We start from the raw sequence: 18,846 nt of genomic DNA on the forward strand, positions 1-18,846 counted from the left end.
TTTGATGATTATGTGAAGACGTGGAGAAATTAATTAACAAAGATGAGATAAATGACAAGGGAAACAAAAATTTTATTAAGGGAAAGAAATTACGTAATGAAAGATGAAGAATATATTTTTATACGAAGTCAACCGTTCACCAGTTATTTTTTATGAATGACCACCCTGTATTTTCATCTGGCGAGTCTTCTGTTCTAAATATATTCGACCAGGAACATTTTTATTTTGCCTAAAGAGATCCGCTGTCGGTTCGTAGATGATAACTCTGTTTTCGTAGCTGATCGTCCACGGTTTCTGTTGCAGGGACGCGAGATGCATCGGAGGGTGGGATACAGCAACTACGATGGCAAGATCGCCGGCCTGTACGACCTGGAGGAGACACTCGGCCGCGGTCATTTCGCCGTCGTGAAGCTGGCACGGCACGTTTTCACCGGCGAGAAGGTCGCAGTGAAGGTCATCGACAAGAGCAAGCTCGACGAGATCTCGAGAGCGCACCTCTTTCAGGAGGTGAGGGAGCAAAGAGAAAAGCCTAGACGTTCTTTCAGCCGAGGAAAGGGGGGGAGGAGAAGGGAAAAGCAACGGTGGTTGCTCTCTCGCTCGTCGATACTACGACGACGAGGGGAGAGGGCCGTCGTCCCGCCGACGAGCGGAGCCGACGCGCGTATATCCTTCTTTTCCCACCTTTTGTTTCCCACCGCTGATTCCCCTCCGGCTGTCGCGTGAATGAGAACGTCCCCGGCATAAAGGAGGCCGTCGAGGAAATCGAAACGCATGCTAATACCTTCCCTACCTTTCCTCCCTTCTGTTTACCCGAGTGCTCGGCCCCCGCGCTCGTGGTGACACGGAGGGGAGAAGGCTTTTTATTTAAACCCGGAGCGATGTAACAGTCTGGGCGACACTCAGACGCTGCTTTATCGAGTGCCAAAGGACGTTGGTCTGCGCGACGGGTTTCTTAACCCGTTAACCGCCGACGACGGATACCCGCTTGCGCGCGACGAGTTTTCCCGCTTGCTCTCTCGCCACCGCGTTGCGATCCCGACGTTGAATCGTCGCCGTGACATTACATTCATAGATGCAAATGGAATTGTAATCGCGCTCGTTACGCGTTAAATCGACGCGGATTCCTATCGTCTCGGTTCCACTTGCGCCTCGCGCCCGCCCGGTATCCGTGGTTGAGAAATCATCCGGTTAACTGGCTAACGTATCGGCCCGGCCGCCCGATGTTTATGCGCAGTCACGTTTTTAGAGGCTAATTTGCGGGGATTTAGGAGATACCGGCGTGCAAACCGTTGAACACGCGAAATCCCAGCGGAATTTTATTAAGACTCTTCTGCTCGATTTTACTCGGCCATGATAGTCTTGACTTTATACCGGAGTTTATACTTTGGCACGATTCTTCGTGCTTATTGTTGCCAGCGTGCAGATATTCGCGCGAATGTGTGTTCTCGGCGAAAGGGGATGAGAAATCGTAGATCAAGGAGGATATAAAATTTGACTCTATGGGGTGCGGAGAAAATCTAATCTTCATGTCGCGTATTTATATTTAGCTGCTCGGGAATTCGGAATTTATACTCGAAGTTCGGTATTTTATATATTTCACCAGTTTAACGAACACAGAACGGTGCGCATAATTATAAATATTTATTTAGGAAATATTTAAAGAAAAATTTAACAAAACAACGTATTTGTACGTTTCTGTTATTAGAGATAATAAAGCATAGAAACATAAAAGTATGACCGTTTCTTATATCTATAATTATGCACATACTGATCGTAAAACTGAACATTATGGTTTACTCGAAGTATTTAGAATTCGCTGTTTCTATTTCAATACATTTTCCAAGACTTTTTCGAAAGTGATTAATGAGCGTTGCGTACACGGTTATGGTAATTACGTTCCATGCATTTCACGAAGCTAATTTTAACTTATTCGTCGAGTTTTCAATAATGATAATTTCAAGTTTCTTTTACAGCCCTCTGCACCTTCTATTTTTCTATATTCAGTAGTCGAACGAATGTCGACGTTCTTCGTTTTTCCTTTGTGAAATTCAATTTTCAATTCGTTCTTTATCGTTCCCTATTTTTTTCTTTTTAAAAAGGTGCATTACTCGTCAAGGGACTCTGTATAAACCATTCAGCATTATTTAGTATTAACTATTTATTAAAATCTTCTAATCTTCTAGATCGCTCGATTTCCGCGTATTTTCGGGGACATTCGTCGCTAGAACGACTGGATCAATGCGCACCTATTTTTAAAGTCGCTTGAACTCTCGTGCATTCTGTACGGTTCTACGGTCGACTCGTTGCTCGAAGACGGGCCGAGACAATAGAATTTTCGCAGCCTCGCCCCGCGAAAATCTTTTTCCTCGTTTCAACGCTCTGAAACGTTCCTTTCACGACTTTCGAGGCGTCTTCTTTATAAACATATAACCCCCCCGCGGGAAACGACTTACGAAATTCTGTTTTAAACAGACTGGAAAGCGATGCTGCGGATCCACCGCAACCACACGTACCATAACCTTGTTAATATCCAGCGTTAAGGTTAGATTTCTCTTTGACGCGAAGATATCATCCGCTTGGTTGGTCATACAGCGCGCAAATATTTCGCAGCGCGCGCGCGCGCGCGCTCGCGGATCGAGGATTAATTGGAAGGGATTTATCCGATTGCGGAACGTATTGCTCTCGGAACAATGGCTCTATCGGGTTGTAACGTATGAAATCCTCGCCCGTAGGTGGTATTGTCCGCGCAGAAAATAAAATTGTCTGCCAACGGACGGCTCTTTTTTTTTTCTTTTTTTTTCGTTACCGCGAACGAACGAGCGACACCGCGCGCGTGGCCGCTATCAATTACCGAACACACTCTTCGCGATTCTTTCGCGATCCTGCTCGCGAATTGCCCCCCGCTCGTAATTACCTATCTGAAATTGTCTATTTGCGGTGGCCTACTTCGGACCGCCTTCTATTAGAAACCGTTCCACATTTCATCGGAAATTTTTCTACGCCGTATACGTTTTTCCACGATCGCCGCCCAGGCTTTCCGCGCGAACACGCCGTTCCCCCGGATTATGTTTGCGCTGTCGCCGCGGCCGGCTGTTTATTCAGATTGTCCGCGACGAGGAGAAGCAAATCGTCCGTCCCCGTCGCACGAAAATGAGCTGTTTGCCCGCCTCTAATCACCGGCCGTCTACCGTGTCCGCGTTCTCCTTCTCGCGGAAATTGTTTCCGTTTCAGTGCAAACAGACACCCGGCGCTACGGCGTGTCGGTGTGCTCAGTGACAGCCGGCACCGTGCTAAAACTGTCAATTGACCAAGATCCGAACTCGCCCGGGTTTAGTAGTCAGTCGGATAGAGTCGGACAGCTTGAGCGGCTTCCTCCGTTCGATTTTGAACGCGCCGGTACGTTTGAGAGTTCTCAATGTACTGGAGGATGCTCTGGCATTGTATGCTCGTTTGAGGGCAAATTCAAACATAAATTTTGTTCCTGCTGTTTGCTGTTTCCCTTAGTTTGTACTAACAATAAGCTGGGTTTGACGTGACGATTATGAGACTTTGATAATCGCTTGTATTTTAAAAGAGGAGCGGCAGAAAAGATGCTAAATCATACTATGCATAGATTCGTTAATAGACTACGAATTTCAGTGCAAGATAGCAATTTCTTGCGTCGTTTGCAATTTCTGTCTTGAATAATTTATAGGTTTCAATTTTTAAAAATGAGTTACGAGTGACCTAATCAAATTGTTGAATTCTTCCAATACACCTTCTTGTTATAAATGCATCAAATTCGCAGTCTAATCATGATAGAACAAATATATAGGTTGTCACTTATGGGGGAATCGAAACATGGAGTCTATTTAAACTTTCCCTAAAATTGCAATTTAAACGGCAAGCTTTTATCCACGATGATTACACAAAATATCGTCGTTTCTTCACAGCGAGCGTGCCCGTAAAAAAACAGTTAACTGGTTAAACGTCGTCACCGTCGAACAGCGATTCTCAAACTGCTCTCGCCGTCGAAAAATGCTATTGAGAGCCGGCCTCAGTTCGCCGAGGAGAGGCGGGCACGCACCTTAACGACCGATTGCGTAAGATCCGTTCGACGCCATATCGCGTAGGAAAGATCTACGGAACGATTCCGCTCCGAACCTTGTAGATCTCGTTAAGGTCAACGAGATAATGGGGGGCCGGGAGGTAGAGGGCGGCCAGGGAAGGAAGGAGAAAAAGGGGGTCGTTGACCAGTTTATGGTCGCCTGCCGTCCGGCGTGTTACTGTACCATCTTCTTTGTTTCCGCCGCCAGGTGAGATGCATGAAGCTGGTGCAACATCCGAACGTGGTCAGGCTTTACGAGGTGATAGACACCCAGACGAAGCTTTACCTGATCCTGGAGCTCGGCGATGGCGGTGATCTCTACGATTACATCATGCGGCACGATAGCGGGCTCAGCGAGGAGGTAACGCACGGGTCGTAACGATCTTCGAGCCGCGTGAATGAGAAGCCGGCCGCGATGCGCAAAGCGATAAATTGATAATAACATGTGTCTGGAACGTCTGACGAGACAGATAAAAATGGGGGGAGGGGGCCGTACCGGAAAAACGTTTGCACTATCTTGTAATGTAATGTTTTTCTTGTCCGCGCGCTCTTATCGGTTCGCATCGGTGATCAAGTTCGTAACACGGAGGGGAGAAAAAAAAAATGTTCGCGTAGGCTGTTGAGGAAACCGAGCGCTTTAACGACCAATTTGCGCGTTTAGAGTCGGTGCACCCTTGGGGATAGTATTCGAGCAATGCGATTGAAACGTCCGACTGCTCGTACCGCTCGTGGAGAACATTCTCTTTAACCCCTCAACTTAGTACCAAGTTGGGGGTCTCGTATTTAAATCTGTAAAAACCATAGGAATTTCTTCTAACTGTTAAGAAAAATTATTGTGATATTTACACATGCTCTTGCTTTTTTAGTATCTAAAATTAAAAGTAGTAAGGCAAGAGGTTAACGAGGTAAAATTCGTGATATGTAAATTAATGTTAACTCGGTTCTATGCTTTTATTTAATTTGATTATAAACTTGACAAAAATCGGGAAAGTTAGAAAAATATATGTAAAACAGTATATACAAGAAAACAGGAACACTGCTAACGTGTTCGATAAACAGAACCGGCGAGCAGTCGGATCGATTCTTTTTCCTTGGTCGAGCCGAGGGAAGCCTCGAGGCAGGCAGCTCCTTTGTCGAACGTACACGGTACACTGATACGCTTTTAATCGACCGCAGGTGGCCAGGACCTATTTCCGGCAAATAGTCAGAGCCATATCATATTGCCATCGATTACACGTGGTGCACAGGGACCTGAAACCGGAGAACGTGGTGTTCTTCGAGAAGCTGGGCACCGTGAAGCTCACCGACTTCGGATTCAGCAATAGATTCTGCCCCGGTCAGAAGCTCGAAACTTCTTGCGGCTCGCTAGCCTACTCGGCGCCGGAAATTCTGCTGGGGGATAGTTACGATGCACCCGCCGTAGGTATGTACACACGGACGCGAACAATTTAATCTCTTCCCCAGTTCGCCGAACGATTCTCCGTTTAAGCGAACTTCGACGGTCTATCAGTCGGACGTCCATTGTGATTTTTCTTTGCAGACGTTTGGTCGCTCGGGGTGATTTTGTACATGCTGGTGTGCGGTCAAGCGCCGTTCCAAGAGGCGAACGACAGCGAGACGTTGACGATGATCATGGACTGCAAGTATTCGATACCGCCGCACGTGTCCGACGGTTGCAAACGACTGATCGCGAAGATGCTCGTCCGCGAACCGGAGGGCAGAGCGACCCTCGAGGAGATCGCCGCCGATCCTTGGCTGGCGATCGGCACCGACTCCGACTCGGTCGAAGCGTTGCCGCTCGTGTCCAGGCAACAGGTCTCCGACGATCATCATAATCATATAATCATCAAGATGGTGAACGGCAACATCGCCACCAAAGAAGAAATATTGGAGTGAGTAGACCGGATTCGAATGAACTGGTGTTCGATCCATTGTGAAATGCCGGTGGCTCCTCTCGAAAAGAACGCAATTCAAGCCCCGCCACTTATACCATTCACTGTGTCAATCGATCGCATATATATACGCCACGGGCCATAAGTATTCGAACACTTGACGGAATCTGATCAAGTGTTGCTTATTGTTATAATATGGACGACGAAAGAACTGCGGGATGTGATCTGGCTTCTATAGCTATTCCTTAATTGGTATTGAATTCCGAATCCTTAAAAATTACGTCCTTCGTAATTGTTGGCTTTCCACCAATTTACTTTTTTATCGGAGCTGCGGATTTTCTTCGGTTATGGAAAAAATAAGCCGGCTACTTGACTTACTGAAACGATTGAAGGAAGAAATTAATTTCTATTTAATTGTAATCTATTGCCACATATATATGCGCAAATAGTTACAATAATTAGCGAACTAGAATGCCAAAGATTAGATAACTGGTAAAGGCAAACTACTGAAGGAATTGTTCATCTCGTCCACAGTGCCCTCGACAATAACGAGTACAACCACATAACGGCAACGTATTTCTTGCTGGCGGAGAGGAAGCTCCGGGCTCACCGTCAAGAGCAGGTGCAGAAGTCCCGGCCGGAAATCCTGAACGTCTCGGCTAAGTATGCTCGGTGATCATTAACTCGTAACAAATCAAACGATCCGCGCGAGCGCGCTGCTACGGCGCGTCTAACACCGTGTCCGGTTATTTTCAGCAGACAAGACGACGCGGCAACGAACTTGCGTACGGAGCAAAATTCATTGACCACCGTAAACCAGTCGTTGCTGAGCGTGCCACGGACGCCGGGCGATGTGCCGCAGGTATGTATTCGCATGACAGCGCGCCGTCAGGAACCGCTTGGCGGGCCGCGACAATGGCAGATGCTCGAGCCGGCTCTGCCAAGAAAGCGTTCCTCCCGTGAGAAAAAAGATGGCCTTTTCAGTTCCAGAACGTCCGCACTCGGAAATGCAGTATCGTCCAGGAGGAGGAGGACGAGGACGAGGACGACGTGTCTTCGTGTTCGGGTCGCGACGAGCGGGGCAGCAACTCCGCGCTGAACTCGTTCAATCGGCGCGGCTCGCGCTCCGAGGGCAAGCTTTCTCACATACTGCAGGACCGGCTGTCCCAGCTGCCGGAGAAGCCGAGCCTGAAGCTTCAGCGGGCCGCGCCGCCGAAGGATGGCAGCGTCGTGTCCGTCATCAGTGACATGGAGGAGAGGCTGTCGAGTCCGAGCAGCGGCAACGGCAACGATGTCGCTCCGCCGAACCACTTGAACGCGCCTGGTAGGCCCCAGCCGAGCAACATGTTCGAGAAAGTGCCTGCGCCGGCGAAGCTCGACTCCACCTACCAGGAGAACCTGAAGAACCGTCTCGGGGACCCGCCTGGCTGGGCGAGAAAGCAAACTACTACGGAAAGCAGGCCAATGTCAGTGACCGAGTGCTTGAAACCGGTGGGACCCGTGCCACCGAATAAGTGGAGGATGGGTGCGCAACACCGGTCGGCTGGGTGCTCTCTGGAATCCGCGTTGCCAGCGAAACCGTCCGACTCTAGCACGGTCGCCACTACCACGACCATTTTGACGGAGGCCTCGACGGTGTCTATCCCGCTTCACCCTGTGGCTCTAAGCGAAGGTGTATTAACCTTGACACCCAAGTACAAGACGATGCCGTCGCCGAGCAGCACCTCGACGACGTTGCCTCAGCTGACCCTGAATGAGATCCTGGAGGACGGAGACAGGGTCGCTGTGCCGACGCCGGAGAGCGGCAGCTCCAAGTGTCGCGTGGTAAGGAGTTCAGGGTATGATCAGAAACGGAGCAAGTTCCACAAGACACGCACTACCTCCTGCTCAAGCTCGGACGCCAGCGACGACGACAGCGAGAGCAGGAAGAAGCGGGCGCACAAGTTGGGCGCGTCTGCGAAACTGCCTTCCAGACGCGACAGCCACGACGACTCCAGCGATTCTCAAGACCCCGGAGGGAGTGGTGGCGGAAGCGGTGGTGGCGGAGGCGTAGGGAACGGGGAGCACGCGACGGAGCCTTCGAACGAAACGAATCAGAACGACAATGGAAACACGACTAACACGACCACCAAAACTACCACTACGACCGGCGGGAGGCACCGGTCCGGGGAGAGTCAGGTGATCTTTGGTAGAAGGCATCGAGCGGGCAGAAGAAAAGCCGGAGAGACGCGGTTGAGGGAGAGTCAGTCGTTGAACCGGATCACCGAGGTGCAAGAGGCCGAAGCGCCTTCGTCGTGTCATAACCAGTGTCACGTGTCAAGAAACTCGGCCGTGTTAGGGGTGCAAAGTATATCTTCGTCGTCGTCCTCGGTGTCGCAGAGCAGCACGGGGTCCCACAACATCGCGCAGACAATGTCCCACGCGGCGGCCACCATGCAGAAGGCCAAGGGCTTCGGACAGAGGTTGCTGCAGAGCTGGTCCCTGAGCACTGGCAAGTCCTCGTTGTCGTCGCCCTCGAACGGCCAGAACAGGTGCAGCCCGAACGGACGGTGCAACAAGCAGGAATCGCAGAGGGACTGCTGTCAGAGAATCGAGATGTGCTATGACGATAGGTGGGACATTAATGGTGGTTCGGGGAACCAGATACCGTCCAACGATAAAGAGAATAGGAACGGTTCCATGAACAGAAACGACTGCAAGAACAGGAAGATTCGGCTGCTGAGTCGCTACTTCGCCGTACACAAGAAGCTCTGCGTGCCTCTACCAGGTTTGTTCGGCAAAGGACGCTTGTACAAGGCTCGATCCTGCGGCAGCATCGCCCGCGACCGTGTCAGCCCGCCCTCGCCGAAGTCCATGCTGTTTTGCACCGCGGCGGACGAGAAGTGGCGGGAACGTCGGCAGTGGTGCGACGCGAAGCACCAGCACCGCGGCAGCGACGGCGACATCAATCAGAACCTCGGTCTGTCGCATCTGGTGCAGGAGAGCGTCGTGGGAAAAGGGTGCACCGCGCTGCCCACGGTCTGTCACATTCACCTAGGCGATGCCTCCAAGTGCTGCAGCCTCTGTTGATAAAGCGGCAACAACTGCCAGCGGACCGATGCACGGTGTTTCGGGAAACGAGAGTGGTTTAGACCGAAAACCATAGCTTCGGGGTCATATAAAATTTTTCGGCGATATTATGTAACTACTTATTTGTTAAGCTAAGAATGTGTTCACCTCGAATCGAATAGAACGTCATATTTTGTTAGCAATATCCGTTCGATCGACTGGTAATTTTCTATATTTTATTCGACAGATGGATCTTTTTTATTTCGGATGAGTTTGGGCAAATGAATTAACTAAGATTTTCTGAATCTCGTGTGAAGCTATGGTTTTTGTGCGAAATGCGAATCACCGTGCGACTCGCGGAACAAGAATCGAACGATTCGACAATGAACGCGTCGCAATGTTCCTTTGCTACAATGAATTAACGATTACTGGCACGGAGCGGGACACGCGGGGACTGGGAGAGAAGTCGGAGAAAAAGAGAGAGAGAGAGAGAGTGTGCGTGTGTGTGAGAGAGAGAGAGAGAGAGGCCACGTGGTTATCACCAAGTGCAATCTATTTTCTAATAACGCGGAGAGACACGCTGTTGCGTAAAAGGTCGGCCGTAACGACACAACGAGTGTGCAGACGTGAAGCGATTCGTAGAGTTACAAGCGAACGGATCATCCGAACGCGAGATTGTGGTAATCGTTAGCCACGACCCCGGTGATTACGCGCGGCATGCGTCAATGGTCAATGTATTCAACCGATTCATGGCTCATTCCCACCACCTCCGCCTCGTCCCTCCTCGTCCTGCCCACCTCCCTCTTTAACCCTCTCCAAGCGCGCGCCTTGAACGATGCGTGTCGACGAGCACAAGGGTCGAGTCAAGAGGGAATAGAGAGCGCATCGATCGATCGGTCGCTCGTCGGGAAGTGTATCTAGTCCGTGTGAACAAACCTATATTGAATATTGCAGAGTTTATTAATATTATTATATGATAATTATTATTATTATTATTATTATTGACTACGATTAATATTATTATCATTATTTAAAAGCGTGTCACGCGAACCAAGCGAATCGAGGTAGCAACGCAACCAAATCATCCTGACGTTACGCGGACGTCGAGGTGCCGCGATCGTGGACGGTCTTCCTCTAGCTGCCCCCTCTCTATTATTTATCTATCTGCCCCCCCTACCCTTTTCTGTTCTTCTTTAAGATCACCGTAGTATTTTCCTACGTACCGTTGAACCCTGGCGGAACAAACCGCGAACGGTTCCAAGCAAAACGACATCGAATTTGTATAATGTGCATATCGATTCGGCGCACGCATACGCGAACTCGATGAAAGCGTCGTCACTGGTGCTATACGCGAAGAATAGAACGACATGGAAGAAGGAGCCTCGGCCCCCTCAGGGAAGGATCGCCAGGGAGTCCTGAAGCCTCGGAGAGGTTCCGGTTTCGAGTCGGCGAGCCGTGGCAGCGAAGTATTATTACGATTTAAACGAAACTGGTTTCACGATCTTTTGTATTCGGATCCAGCGTGATCGAGGGGAGAGTTCAAATTGAAACGTAGCGTACGTAGACGATCTTTAGATCCTGGGAGCACCACGAGCCTCCTTTTGGAAGTTCTCGAAGCTTCTAACCGCTCGGTACATTTAGACAATGTTTCTTGTGCACACTGCTATTACTATTCGACTGAGAAGATACATTCTAGGACCAAACAGAGTGGAGAAACGACGACAGAACGACAGCTCGCATTGCAATCGGAACACGTTACGGGAATAGAAACGACTTGGAATGACGAGGGATCCCAACGAGAGCTGCTCTCACCGACTCTCGACATTTTGTACTCAACTCTCCCGCCGCGAAGTTCGTCAAGCCTGTTGAAGACGACGCATCGGCACACGAACGGCGGCGAGTGTCCGCGCGCTTGCCGGCTGAGCGCCGCGTGACACCTTCCTCGTCGTTGTCGAATCAAGGCGCGGACCAGCTTCGTCGGAGGGTCAAGCGATCGCGACTGGACGAAGGCTGAACGCGACGCCGGGAACGATGATCCATGACAAATCGGAAGCATATCTTGCCGGCGCGTCGATCACGGATCCTGCCCGCGGAGCTTCTTGGATTCCGGGATTCGACTGCTTCGAAGATCGAATGCAGGTCATTCGGCAGAATTATCGCTTTGCGCGCGTTTTTCACCATCCCCCCCACCCGCCTTTTTTATATGTATCAGCGATCGGTACATCCATTGAAGATCGAAACGATTTTTTTTGCATTGTTACTCTGGTACCGTCGGTCTCGAGGTTGTCGATGTCGATGCTAGAAATTTTGTGCATCGAAAGTTGACCACTCCAGTACTATACTGCCTCTGTTGGGATCAGTTCGAATCTCATCTTTTATTTGATTGTCTCAACGTTTTATTTCGCGAGCGTGCGATACCTGTCTGCATCTCTCACGAAGTGTTTTCTATTGTCTCCATTCCTCGCTCATCCTTCGAAGAAGACTGTGTCCGTCGTAGATTGTCACTCTTAGCGACATAGCAAGATGGGAATCCATATCAGGGTATAGGGAATAGTTGCAACCTAGTATCTCGATGACAAGGTCCAAGCACCGATCGAGAGCAGACTGTGGAGTTTATGCAGTTAAGATGATGTAGCTGAGATTAGACGCTTGCAAGAAAATTAATCGATTTGGAGGGTGTGGATATATTACTTTCGATCTACTAAAATTTTACTATATAAAGTGCTCTGCACTTGTGTTCCAATTGGTGCCAAAATAAAGAATTTGAGTCGGATAGTCCAGGGTGCAAGAAAATCAATGATCATCGCTTTTAAAGTTGAATCTCTAAATCAATAGACATTTATACAAGAAACCCGCCGTGAAATTATTTACGTAAAGAAAATTGTCATTATACATATTTTTACATAGACAAAAGCCCACTATCGTATTTTGCATAAACATCCGCAGTCTTCGTAAAGAGACCAAGAGCGTATTTCGATTTCCCTTTTCGGCAAGAATACGACAGGCACGTATCACACTGATGAAAACCTCTACCATAAAACCATCTCGACGGTACCGGTGCATGCTCGAATCAATAAAACTGTCCGCAACCCATAAAGTCTGCGATAAAACGAACGGCGATCACCGTTTCCGAAAAATCACGATTTCGATCTTCAAGTTCCGATCCTTTCCTCGTCGAAGCGAACCGTAGACCCCTAATAGTCCGAGAGAATAGCAGCCCAGCGCGTCGAGCGCGCGATCGCGTATGCCGAGCCACGCGTAGCCTGACGCAGCAATTTATTTATTATCGGAGATGTGAAAGAATCCGAAACTGTCGGGGACCCGAGCCTCAGATTCCGAAAGTATCTTTGAAATTTTCCAGAATTTTACGGGAGGCGTGTAACATGTTGATCAGAAAATCGTCAAATGTCGGATTAGGATAGGGTTGCGAGATTCGCTAAAATTTCGAAGAGATCGGTAACAATTTGAGACTGTATTTGTCCACAAAATTCACAAATATTCGGGTCGGATTGGGTTGTGTAGCGAAAGTGTCTCATAGTTGGAGATCTGTGGAATTTTCGAACATTTTGAAGGGGTAAATAATATTCTGGGACTACGCCGGTTCTCAAGATGCTCAAACACTCTTTACGTCAGAAATGTCTCACAACTCAATAGCTTCATGGTTCGCCAGTATTCCGGAGAGGCAAATTAGAGTCTACCCGAGATCGCAAGATACTTTCGGGGCTCCGTCGTTGCCCGACATTTCCGGGTTCCCGCACACGCCCGTTTATTACACATCCCGCGAAGGGGGCGGTCCTTTCCAGTCGTCACTGCCGACGATCCCCGATTCTCTGATTTTTCGCCTGTCCAATGGGTTAAGACTGAACAAATTGTACAATAAAACTCGGTTGGAAGCGTTGCATCGCATGCGACCACGACTCGGCGAGACGATCAAAGCGACGATCCTGATCCTAGCTCCGAAATCAGTGGAGCGGAATCGCGAAATCGAAGCGGACTCCGTCGACGTCCAACGCGCGTCGGTCACGCTCCGTTAGATCTCGAGTCCCCAGAGTATCGGCGGGAAGGTGCGAACGGGCATTAGAACGATTCCGCGCGATGGAGGCGCGGCAAAGAGCAGACCCATGACCCTTGAATCTCGCTCGTTCAGCGGAAAAGCTACACGGGAACCAGCGGCGCGTTGCCGGGTGTCGAGTCGCGCGAAATTCGAGCGAACGTGGCGCGTTCGTGTCTCGGAACGTTTCTTACATTGTTGGTGACACCTGGCGGCACCGGAACATTAAAGTTGTTGTCACCCCACCTGCGGAAGGTGATCCGGCGAATCGTCGCGCTGTGTCACTCCCGGCGGAGACTATATCTATATGGTAAATAAGAGATATTTTCGTGTTTGCGAGGGATCTCTTTCGGAGGAACGAAGGAGAGCATCGCGCCTATTCCCCCCCACCCTCCCCCAAGAGAAAAGCTGCTTCGCGAGGCGAAGCGCCGTGTTACGCTAACTCATGTTCGCTAGTCCCGTTGCAGTCGTCGCGACGACGACGACGCCACACATAGTACAATGTCCCGAGGTAATTTTTGTAAGTGAATCTTTTTTCCACCGGAACCAACGCGATCAAGCTGTACAACACGAGTCTAATACATACACACACAGAGAAAGAGAGAGAGAGAGAGAGAGATAGACACGCATTATAAACATACCACATACACGGATCCATCAAAGCGCCCAAGTCTCGGTCACGAAAACGCTAATAAAAAAAAAAAAAGAAAGGAAGGAGCAGGAGGAAAAATGAATAATGGCGAGCATACACATACATATGTACGACAAAGTATCCGCTTTAGATTTCGTAAATGTCGACCCAAGTTAACTGCCAGCTGAGTGTAACGAAACGACCCACTTGCGTGCCCGAAACGGAGGAGCGATCCTTCGGCGACGGGCACGCATAATCATTCATGCAATAACTGTGTGCCCGAATCGAATAAATGAAAAAGTAACGAACTTCGTGATCTGCTGTGACGACCCATCCTGTTCTCCGTTCCCTGCGACTGTTCGAGGTCGCTTTCCTTTTAATTAGACGATAAGAAGAAATACCGCCGCGAGAGGTAATTAAATTTACAGTATTATTTTGTTTGACGATCGTTGCGGTGCACTGCTAATAAATCATCGCGAATACTGTTTTGAATGTATGCTCATTTCTTTTCGACAACTATTTGTTTTGAGCCACCTGTGTGAAAGACTGGATCATTCTCTTCGAACAAAGTAAGTTTTCCGCTTAGTATCAAATGTTCCATCTGCTTCATTGTTATTGATAAAATAATGTGTAAAATGAGTTTTCGCCAAACGTTTCCATCGCCGGTCAACAGACCGATCTATTCTATTCCAGGATCATTGAAATCACAACGACGCTTTCGTGGAAAATGATTAACGAAATCTTTTATTCAAGAATATATTTTAGTACAAATTGCACTTAGCACTAAGTAAATGCAATATCTTATAACTTACGTAAGACGAGGGCAAACCAGTTCTAGTGCTCGGCATGCTTCAGCGTTACGATTACGGTTGCATCGTAAATACAGCGTTGTTTAAGAAAAATGCGACAGGTAGCTTACTCTCAAATGATTTCTTTTATTAAAATCGTAATACTATCGGTTGTTCGATCGACGCGGGCGCGCTTCCGCGTTCGGGAATCGAGTTCGTTCGCCGCGGGCGAATCGATTATCAAAAAAAAAACCGTGTGGCATACGTGAAGGAGACACATCATTGGTGGGCTGGCTCGCGTGAAAAACTATATACAACGTGGCGATCGATGTACCCGCAATTACCCGGATAGTCGCGCATTATCGCGACGCGTATCTGCCCGCGCGCAGTTTGCTCGCGCTATCACCTTTGATCTATGCCGCGCGCACGCCATTCCTGGCAGCCATTCAAACTGTTTTCCTGCGGCAATTCCAATGTCCAGTTCGAAACTATTTTTTACAAAATATCCCCTAGTTCGCGCGCATCTCGCGGCGGTTCCTCGCCGCCTCTGCTATCCGAACCGCACGGCATTCCTTCGTTACACGTCGCACTCGACGCACACGAACGCGAATGAATCTATTAAACTTTTAGACACCGAAGCAGATCTTCAATTTTAATCTAGACTTCTAGACACTTCAAGAGCGATCGAAAATTCGAAGCACATTTATTACATATATATACATTACACGTATATACTATTAGCAATCTATGCGCGTTAAGTAAACTCGTTTCTTAAGTAGAGTCCGCTCGTCTACTACATGTCGAATACTGGAAAGTAAATTTGATCGCTATCTATGCGTCATGTAACAAGGGAACGCTATGCTTGTACACATAAAGTACGGCACCGCGTGACAGTGGCGGTGCTGATACCGAGCGTGGTAAACGCACAGAAAACGGCGCCACTAAATCTAGCTTAAACGCGTCGTTCAGAGAAGATCGTCTATAAAAAAATACAAGAACTCTTCGCTGATCGTGGAACATCGTGGAACATCGTAGAACATCGTTTACGGGAATGTGAACGCTGCTGGTATGTACGCTATCGTGTAAGCTGCGGCCGCTGACGGATCGGCCGAGGTCGGCGAGTCGAAAAGGCGACGACAGAAGCAATTGCCGTTCGTCCACCGTGGAAGAACAATGTGCGCGTTACCGACGCCGTCTAAACTTATGTGCAGCGCGGCACGGAGAGGTAAGCTTAACCCTTTCTCGCTTCGAGAGTCCGGTCCGCGGAAGTGTTGTCACTGAACGGAAGCGCGCGCCGGAATCGTGCGCGGACGCCGGATATGTCAGACGCTCGAAGCGAGAGGATTAAGTCCCAGACAATTTGATCTGTCTACCGTTCGAAGGCGGCGCGCGCGCGGCGGCTGGGAGGAGGAAAGAATGGACTGAGCAGAATACTGGACAAGTCTTCTCTTGACTGAGTAATTGAGCTGTCCGGGCCTGGGTCGACGGATTCCTTCTTTTCAAGCCCGATATTCAAGATGGCTGCACGAACAAACTTCCTCGGAAGTAACGACGCCGATCCAATTAGACGAGTCTGCGCCCAGAAGACTCGAACGACAAGATTATTCTAGGGTTCTTTCTTAGATCGGCGACCGCGTAACAGAGTCGCAACGCGCCGAATCCACTCCAGGGTTAGACCAGCCTCCGTGCTGCAATACCGCTCTTTCAATTTGATCAGTCTTTTCTGCGGCGAGCTTTCTCTGGCCCGCTTATCTCGCTTATCCTCCGGTTCCTTCTCAATCTTCCTGCCCGGGGAGCCGAGATACGGAAGGAGGTCATACGTCGATCAAAATTGTCCGCGGCTCGTGGCAGACTTCCTCCACGTGGCAACATGTAAATGAAAGCCGAGAGAATCGCTCCAACCCGTTTATTAAAACTCGCGGAAGAGTAGTACAGCGCGACAGGAAGTGGTGTTTGTTTGTTTGTTTGTTTTTTCTGCGAGGCGTGAACCGCTCATTCGCTGAATCTGCGATTCAGATGGTCTTCGGTTATTATTACGGATGAGGGCTGGACGGCGGGTGATCCAGATAATTCAGCGCCTTTTTGCTGTTCTCGACGAATTCCTGGAACAAAAGGGACCTTATTAAATATCGATTCCCGATTAGCGAGAATCGACGTCTCGGCACCGATTACCATTAAACCGCGGCTCATGAAGTACGGCCTACTGATGCCGTCGTTCTTCTCGCAGTCCTCGCAGAAGCAGATGAATATGGTGTCGATCACCATCTGAAACAGACGGGAATCGGTGTTAAACGGTCGCGATCTCTGAAAAGAGTCCTTTCTTCTTTCTTTTTTTACACGGCCACGGATCGATTTACCTCGTAGATGGAGATGAAGCAGTGAGCCACGAGGAAAGCGAACAGCCCGGCCACCACTATCGGCACCCACGGATGGTGCAGGCCATCCTTTTTCTAAGTGCAGAAGAAAATTAGGAGCTCGCGAGACTGCCCGGGCGAATATATTCGAGAAGCTAGCGCTCGCGTACCTGCATCAGATAAATGCCCGAGACGATCGTTAATGTAACGACCAGAACCTTTCCCAGAAAGAGGACAAAGTCGCCGACGCTGTTAATGGCGGCGACTCTTAAAATGTTGCTCGACAGAGCGGTGAACGCCTTCCTGCCGCCCGTGCAGAAGTTGCACCCGTAGATCGCTGCAACCGGCACGCGTTATCGCGTCTTTAAACCTGTGCATTTCGTTATCGGGCCGCGTATCCCTCGGCTATTTCGTTCGCGCGACCATTCTCCGGGATTCTTTATTCAACCGTGCGCGAAATGACGCCGCGCGATGCCTCGCGCAACATTGCCGGACCTTAAAATATTCCTTGATCTCCATAAAATCTATTTCATTCCGCCGGATGCGAGCTGCTCTCTTTTTTCGGAGAGAATTTTTATATTTGCCACTAGCAGACCGAGGATTTTATGCGGTTACGAGACACGAGAGAGAGAGTAGCTTGAATACAAAGCAGCAAACAAGGATTCAAAAAATTTGAATATATTGTTGCGTTACTTCTGGATGATTGAAATTATTAAGAGCAGAAATGTTTATCCGCGAAGGTTCTGTGCATTGTGAGTAGTGCAGAGAATTTTTATTTCGCTTAACATTCCGTTTTCTAGCTTTTCAGCAGTTGAGCATATTTAATTAACAATCAACTAGAAAAATCGTTATTGCGGTTAGAACTATTCCAGATGTTTAAATGTCCTTCTAAATGTTGCATGTACAGCGAGTTCAAAAATTATTAACACAAGAAGAGGATATGAATTGAAGATTTTACGAAAATATAATCAAGCCTTTTTTAACCTAATTCATTAAAACGAAGGTGTAATAAATATATCTACTGTAAACGGAGAATAAATAATGATATTCCTCCTTCCTCAGTCAAAATTTATAACGACTTAAATAAATAATTATAGAAATACAGTACATCTAGAAATATTACTAAAATCTCTCAAATGACAGAGAAGTAAAATGTAAAGATGTATAGTACGATATTGAAAATTCTATCAAAAATATCGAATACATCCCCGGGCCATAACTTTGAAATTCCCTGTACACGATGTCGTTGCACAAGGCAGCACGCAGAACCGATTGAATTTAACGGTGGAACTGGTAAACCAATCAAAACGATGACGAAGACGCCCAGAGAATTAATATAACGAAATTAATGTATCGACGGGCTTCGAGCGTCTGGTTCGCTAATTTTTCGGTGTACTCACCGGAACACGGCAGACGCTCGAATAGATATATATCCGCGCGAGGATACGTCGGCGTGCTTAAGCAGTTAATACCTGTTTCGATGTAAGCGTTCCTGGTGAGGAACTTCAGAGCGCACTCGAAACACCAGAGGCAACATTGACAGCAGCACAATATTCCCCTCACTAGGTCGTTATCGTACTGCTTCAGGCGATTTTGGACGAAGGAAATTATCGCTCTTATGAACCGAACTATACCAATAACCAATGCGCCGAACGCGACCGTACCTAAGTGATATCGCACGAGATAGCCGAAGCCGCGCGTTACAGCGAACGAGAGCCGCCTCTTGTCCCTGAAAAAAGAAAAAAAAAACAGAAAATATTACCTTTGAACGGAGAAGTTTATCGTCCACGGAGCCGGATTGCTTTCCGCGATTCCGAGCGGTCGTTAATCGAGGCATTTCCCTGCCCAGGCACCGCGCGCATAAACGAGGACAATTAAGAATTCGATTAATCGGGAAGCGATTACACTGGGGCCGGTGGAATTGGTTCCTACGGATTGTCATTCGTGGGACTTTCTTCCGGCGATCCAGCGCGATCGTATCCGTATTCGTTGCAC

At 48.6% G+C, this 18,846-nt stretch overlaps 2 protein-coding genes across 4 annotated transcripts in view; one reads left to right on the forward strand and one right to left on the reverse strand.

Annotated features, from left to right (window-relative positions):
- The window catches only part of Snrk (SNF related kinase), a 32,111-nt gene extending 22,089 nt beyond the window's left edge, over nt 1-10,022 (forward strand). The window contains exons 2-8 of one of the 3 annotated variants that reach the window (XM_078182400.1): nt 304-507; nt 4,296-4,448; nt 5,264-5,510; nt 5,628-5,979; nt 6,514-6,651; nt 6,736-6,841; nt 6,964-10,022. In XM_078182400.1, coding sequence (XP_078038526.1) covers nt 313-507; nt 4,296-4,448; nt 5,264-5,510; nt 5,628-5,979; nt 6,514-6,651; nt 6,736-6,841; nt 6,964-9,048 — 3,276 coding nt within the window. In that variant the 5' untranslated portion in view covers nt 304-312 and the 3' untranslated portion in view covers nt 9,049-10,022. The remainder of the gene's footprint in view (nt 1-303; nt 508-4,295; nt 4,449-5,263; nt 5,511-5,627; nt 5,980-6,513; nt 6,652-6,735; nt 6,842-6,963) is intronic. The other 2 variants (XM_078182401.1, XM_078182402.1) reach the window with 2 other exon arrangements.
- A 4,602-nt stretch (nt 10,023-14,624) lies between these two features.
- LOC144471005 (choline transporter-like protein 1) overlaps nt 14,625-18,846 on the reverse strand; it is a 75,154-nt gene continuing 70,932 nt past the window's right edge. Inside the window, exons 13-17 of the mRNA XM_078182641.1 lie at nt 18,324-18,580; nt 17,022-17,188; nt 16,855-16,947; nt 16,670-16,762; nt 14,625-16,599 (exon numbers count right to left, since the gene is read on the reverse strand). Of these exons, the coding sequence (XP_078038767.1) occupies nt 16,531-16,599; nt 16,670-16,762; nt 16,855-16,947; nt 17,022-17,188; nt 18,324-18,580 (679 nt within the window). The 3' untranslated portion in view covers nt 14,625-16,530. The remainder of the gene's footprint in view (nt 16,600-16,669; nt 16,763-16,854; nt 16,948-17,021; nt 17,189-18,323; nt 18,581-18,846) is intronic.

This window comes from Augochlora pura, chromosome 6 (assembly GCF_028453695.1).
Source record: "Augochlora pura isolate Apur16 chromosome 6, APUR_v2.2.1, whole genome shotgun sequence".
Classification (NCBI taxonomy): Eukaryota; Metazoa; Arthropoda; class Insecta; order Hymenoptera; family Halictidae; genus Augochlora; species Augochlora pura.